Source organism: Sinocyclocheilus rhinocerous, unplaced genomic scaffold, assembly GCF_001515625.1.
Source record: "Sinocyclocheilus rhinocerous isolate Xijiao unplaced genomic scaffold, SAMN03320098_v1.1 scaffold40, whole genome shotgun sequence".
NCBI classification, from domain to species: Eukaryota; Metazoa; Chordata; class Actinopteri; order Cypriniformes; family Cyprinidae; genus Sinocyclocheilus; species Sinocyclocheilus rhinocerous.
In genome coordinates this window covers 564,549-570,940 of record NW_015624837.1, presented here as the reverse complement: position 1 = coordinate 570,940, position 6,392 = coordinate 564,549, and the positions used below count along the sequence as shown (strand labels likewise).

The 6,392-nt window shown below is 38.1% G+C and overlaps 1 protein-coding gene across 1 annotated transcript; it reads left to right on the top strand.

The window, feature by feature from the left end:
* Positions 1-249: 249 nt before the first annotated feature.
* Positions 250-4,306, top strand: LOC107746028 (proteasome subunit alpha type-7). Its single transcript, XM_016560083.1, has 7 exons — positions 250-477; positions 1,225-1,351; positions 1,649-1,773; positions 3,246-3,368; positions 3,455-3,574; positions 3,679-3,741; positions 3,864-4,306. Exons 1-7 carry the CDS (start codon positions 376-378, stop codon positions 3,957-3,959), a joined length of 756 nt encoding a protein of 251 aa, XP_016415569.1. The 5' UTR covers positions 250-375; the 3' UTR covers positions 3,960-4,306.
* The last annotated feature ends 2,086 nt before the right edge of the window (positions 4,307-6,392 follow it).

Below are 6,392 nucleotides of genomic sequence, written 5' to 3'. Positions count from 1 at the left end.
AGTTGCGCATCCCTGTCGTAGCCTATTTATTTTGGCAAGTAGTTTGTGATCACAAATCATATCTCAACAGATAAAACTGACTTTTAAATGAATGAATAAATAATAAAAAATAAATAAATATGCTACTAGAAAAAAAAAACTATTATTCAAAACGGAAAGAAAACGGGTTATAAATTTTATACATTTTATAAGGGGATAAGAAAAACGGGACACGAGTTTCGTGCTTTGAAGATTACAAGTCCCACCATTCAACGCGCGCTGTTCCTGGCTCCCTGCGCATGCGCAAATCAATTTCGAAAGCTCCTGTGCTGCGAGTCGAAAGTCAAGAGGCAACTATTTCACCCTAATTCGTGCTTTTGTGTCTAGTGTGCAGAAATGGCAGCTAGATATGACAGAGCTATAACAGTTTTTTCTCCCGATGGTCACCTGTTTCAGGTGGAATATGCTCAGGAAGCAGTAAAGAAGGGCTCCACAGCTGTGAGTGTGTTTATTTGGCTACATTTGAGCCGCAGCTTTAGCGCTGTGGCTAACGGCTAACGTTACACAATTATACACTCATGATCAATTGATCGATGATTATAGCGAACAAGCGCTGGATACAGGAGTAAATACTGTGATTGATTAAGATTGTTATGAAACCGCTGGGTCGTTGGCTTTATTAGCAGCGATTTCATTGATATGCTACAACTAAGCGTGACTTGCATGTTGCAGCTAATATTAGCATGGACTGTCCTGCTGTAAACCAGATATATTCATAGATATATTTATTTTGATCACATATTTATGTAAAAGAATATTAAATACTGCACTTGTGCACTGCTAATTTTCTTAAAAAGAAATGAATTAAAGAACATGGGTTTTAATCATTTTGCCGGTTAACTAATCAATGAAATTACAAGTCTGACTTTACTGGGCTCGTTTTAAAACTTAACGACTGGTAAAGGATCCATAAGTAATCAAATGCCAAATTTTTCAGTTTATTTGTCATATTTCGTTTTTTTGGGCTTTACTGTAACTGTATGATTCATGTAGTTTCATTCTTAAGGCTGTGTGGGTGTGATGGACAAAAATTCCGGTAGAGGGCGATGTGCCCATAGATAATATATAAAAGTTGTGTTTTCGCACTAGATTTTTTTATTTTCTGTAAACGTTAAAACTATTAAAATACTACACAATCTGCGTATTAAGCTAACTTTGACTATTTTATTAATATTATTATTCAAGGTTGGCATCAGGGGGAAGGATATTGTTGTCCTGGGTGTCGAGAAGAAGTCCGTGGCAAAGCTTCAGGAGGAGAGGACAGTCAGAAAGATCTGTGCTCTAGATGAGCATGTGTGCATGGCCTTTGCTGGTAAGATTCATTCTTCTAAACCTGCACTGTGCTTATAATCAATGACATGAAGGGATAGTTCTGACATTATGATGTTTATCAGTCACCATTCACTTTAATTTATGGAAAAAGTTGCCCTGAAAGAAAATGGTAGCATCTATTACATTTTGTGTTTTAGCTCTCTTAACTGGGGCCAATAGATAATTAATTAAAAACCATTGACTTGACAGAATCGGCAGTTTAATGGTTCTTAATCTGGACTCTACAATGCATATGAGTGATCTGAGCATGTTTTTACATATAAGTGTGTTTGTCCAGGTCTGACTGCAGATGCCAGGATCGTCATAAACAGAGCTAGAGTAGAGTGCCAGAGCCACAGACTGACAGTGGAGGATCCCGTTACTGTGGAGTACATCACCCGCTACATTGCCACACTTAAACAGGTGACATCCCTCACTCCAGTTCACAAACAGGCCATTTATAGGTGTAGTTCACTCAAATAGACAATTCTGTCATTTACTCACCCTCATGTTGTTCCGGATCTGTATGGCTAAATGTGTTCTGTGGAACACAAAAGAAGACTGAAAAATGACTCTGTACAGTGAAAGTCAGTGGCGTCCAATTTTGTTTGGGCCCCAGCGTTCTTCCGAATATTATTTTCTGTGTTCTGCAGAAAAGGGAAAGTCATTCAGGTTTTCAATGACACAAGGGTGAGTTAGGGCTACGTGATTTGTGGAAAAAAAATCAATTTTTTCTGATAGAAAAAAAAAAGTGATAGCGATTTTAAAATGATTGTGATGTGAAAGCGATTTTATTTATTTATTTTTTCGTAATAACCCTTGTGTCAGTGTTCTTGCTTGTAGGGCTGCACATTTTGACTCAAAATCTGTAATATTATAATTATGTAATAATAATAATAGCTGTTGTTAGTATAATGCTGTTATATGTTGTTATTATTACTGTATAAAATATTAAACAAAATCAGAAATTTTACTATTAAAATATTTCACTGTAAAAAGTATTCCAGAAAAATAATTTGAATTGGAAAAAAATGTTTTACAGTACAAATGTAACATTTGTGAATATTAATTAATTTTCAAATGTTAAACCATCAAGCTTTTATTTTGGCAGAAAACTGCAGGGTTTTAAACCTTTAAGTTTCTCTTTTGTTGACAACATCTGGTTTAAGTGCTTTTTAATAAAAGTTTGGAAAGATGCACATTATAAGAAACTCAAAAAAGAAGAGTTTGTGCGACCCAAGCCGCTCAGAGACACTAAAAACACCAGATCATGAGATGCTCATGTTTAAAAGAACACAGTGAGGCGTTTCACTCTGAAGCACCCAGCACATTTAATTATTTAAAGGGGTCATATGATGCTGCTAAAAAGAACATTATTTTGTGTATTTGGTGTAATGAAATGTGTTTATGCGGTTTAAAGTTAAAAAAACACATTATTTTCCACATACTGTACATTATTGTTTCTCCTCTATGCCCCGCCATTTTGAAACGCATCGATTTTTACAAAGCTCATCGGTCTAAGTAGGTATGTGGGGGCGTGTTCGAACGAGCCGTTTTAGGTAGGTGTGGCTGACTCTGAACTTTTATAAAGAATATCTCTTTGGATTTGAGACTTTAGTCTTTGCAACTTTACAGATTTTCTTTATGCACCAAGAGCTTGTAACACTCCAAAGAGAAAGGAAAAATTGAAATCGCATCATATGACCCCTTTAAATAAATGCAGCCTTTGCGATTCGATAACAGCAGTGTCATAGCGCTATTTTTGTTTAATCGCGATTAATCATGGAGCCCTAGGGTGGGTAAATCATGAATTTACCTTTGCAGTAGTTTAAACTGTTACAGTAACTCGCTCTTTTGGATATTTCGCTCTTCATTGTGTTTTGCTCGTGCATCAGCGCTACACTCAAAGCAACGGACGCCGTCCCTTTGGTATCTCAGCCCTGATTGTTGGTTTCGACTATGATGGGACTCCACGTCTGTATCAGACGGACCCCTCTGGAACATACCACGCATGGAAGGTAAAGGGAGAGCCGTTTGTTTCTATAACATTCAGGTGTTACTCTTTTTGTGACCATATTGACCCTCTTCTCACCTATGTCGTCAGGCAAACGCTATCGGGCGCAGTGCGAAGACGGTGAGGGAGTTTTTGGAGAAAAACTACACCGATGAAGCCATCGCAAGCGATAATGATGCCATCAAACTGGCCATCAAAGCCTTACTAGAGGTAAACACCATGTAACCATAGTTACGTGCATTCAAAACACTCTCATATCATGACGCTGACAGGATGTAACATGTTTGCAATTGTATATGATTTGTGATACACAGGTTGTGCAATCCGGGGGCAAGAACATCGAGCTGGCTGTGATCCGAAGAAACCAGCCCCTAAAAGTAAAACATTTGATTTATGATTTTTTTGTTGTTGGTATATTCATCTGTTTACAGTTGTCTTGACAACATTCTTGTCATTCGTCTAATGTTGGAACATTCCTTTCATCTCTCTTCTTTCACAGATTCTGGAGTCCAAAGAGATTGAGACGCTGGTCGCCGAAATAGAAAAGGAGAAAGAGGAGGAGGCAGAGAAGAAGAAACAGAAGAAATCTTCGTAAATCACTCATATGATTGTGTAGCTCCTCTCTTAATTTTGTTTATACGGGCAGAAGCTCAGGCCCACACGGTCCCCTCCTCCCCTCCTGCCTCTTATCTGTTAAGAGCACAGTCTCTCAGTCTTCTGCTCAACCCACAGAATCTGTCAATTTGTTTTTGTTCCAGGAAATATTTTTAAAAATCAAAGTAATAAAAGCATGTTCAGGTTTGGGGGTTACCAAGCAAGTCATTTGCCGAGCATGTACTTGTAGGTCCTGGTCAGTTTTCACACTTTGCTCTTTGCCACTGCTGAGAATTCTGGGGGAATGTGCTCTGACTGATGTTTCCTAATAAACTGTTTTGGTTTGTACCAATGGACTGATGTCTTTATATTGATGTGATGAAAACCTAAGCACTCCTTTGATGGGGACAGGTTTTGATTTACAATATTAATATGGGATGTATGTGATTTCATATACTGGTTGCTACCATGGTTTTATCAAAACTGTGGAATATATATCCAGTATATGATTTTCTACAAAAATATTAAGCAGCCATCACAGGAATAAATGTTAAAATATGGCTTATAACAAGTAGAATACAATTATAAGCTGTATTATAACGGTATAATATTGTACAATAGTACTGTCTTAACCTTTTAAAAATACAGCTGCTTTAATTCAGACAATTATGAAAATATTTTAAAAATCAGTCTTCATCAAGGACTCCATATTTTACCTGCTCGGAGTTCAACAAGCTCACATGTTCTGTGTATATACAGGGGTTGGACAAAATGTGAATGCCTGGTAATTAGGCAAGAAGGCATTTTAGCACCATTTGCCTTTAATACAGCCTCCAACCTTCTTAGAATAAATTACAACTTTTGAATGGTCTCCAGTTGAATGCTGTCTATAAAACATTAACCAGTTGCTTCAGAGATGATGTAGGGAATCTGCCGCTCACACTTCTCTCCAAGTCTGCCCCAAGTGGTTTTTGCCTACTATTCTTCGCTGATGATGTCTTGACATGCTGTCTGCATACAATCATAATCATAATAGTTACTGCATTTAATAACGCATTTCAAATTTAAAAGTAATATCCAAAAAATGCTTATTTTGTCAACAAGATTTTCTTTTGACAGTTTTAATAGATGAAAATGTGAAACCATACTGGCAATTCAATTTATTAATTGAAGTGAATGCTAGATTTGTCAATATTTACAATAAAAAATTGACAAACAATATGTGGCTGTGTTGAATCATCTTGAGTAAAAAGAAAAAGAAAAAAATGGAGATGCATCCCAACATAAACACCTCTAAACATGTTGAACTGATCAATCCAAAACATCTCCTCGATGCATAAACTCTTCCAGAATTCCAGAATCACTGAAAGATAAAACAAAAATACATGAGCAGATTCACTGACATAATATCTGATATCTGGCATGATTTCATTTGTCAGAGGACTCTGAATTAGCCAAAAGGGGGTTATTTTCTTAATATTTTTACTGATGTCGTGCGACAATAAAATGGACGTGTTTAATTCTGACGTCTGTGAACCACTTTTACCTCAGCTGACCTCCTCAGGGAGAACCAGTCCCGTACGAATGGGGCTTTAGTAACTCAACGAGCTCAAATGTTGTTTACAATGTTCAGGCTGTTCTGCCTGAGAGGAGTTTTGTAGCGGGCGGTTTGGGATGGAAAATGACTGTGTGCCCAAGAGTATGAATCGAGACTAGGCCTCAGATAACATTAAAAACATCTTTGCTTTCACAAGCGCACTCGTGCATAATATTAATGACGGGTAAATTACCCGTCTTCCTCCATTTGACATGCTGTCAGAGGGACGGAAACCTAGAACGCACACATACTCTGCGCCTTTGATCTGAGGCAGTTAGCAGCAGCGCATGCAGATGATGATCCAATCAATAATTAATTGAATTGAAGCTGCAGTCTGGAACAATTTCAATGGCTGCTCAATGAGTCCAGCGAGCACGAAGTGTTTATGCATTAGTCAGCATGCAGGACCATGAAATGTCAAACATCCTTGCCTGGAGAACCTCAGTCTGAGTCACCGCTAAGTATGTTTGTTCTGTGAAACAAAGCAAAACCAATGTTACACCGTGTCTAGACCAGACGTGAGCGGCGCGGCACGACAAAATACTATGGAACTCATTATAATCAGCGATGCTGTCTACACCATAGATGCATGGATGCAGCGCGGCACAACACGACAAATCCCAGACAGAAAACTGCTGCTGCGTTCTATTTATGACGTATTGACACAAATTTCAAATGATTTTCAATGGTCGCTTTGTCGCGTCCAGTGTACTAGACAGACTTTAGCTGTTGCGACGCAGACACGGTGTTACTCACCTATCGAGAAGAAACAAAGCAACCTCAGCGTCCGATCACAGGCCTTCCGTTCTCTCCAGAGCTGGAAAGCTGATCAAATAT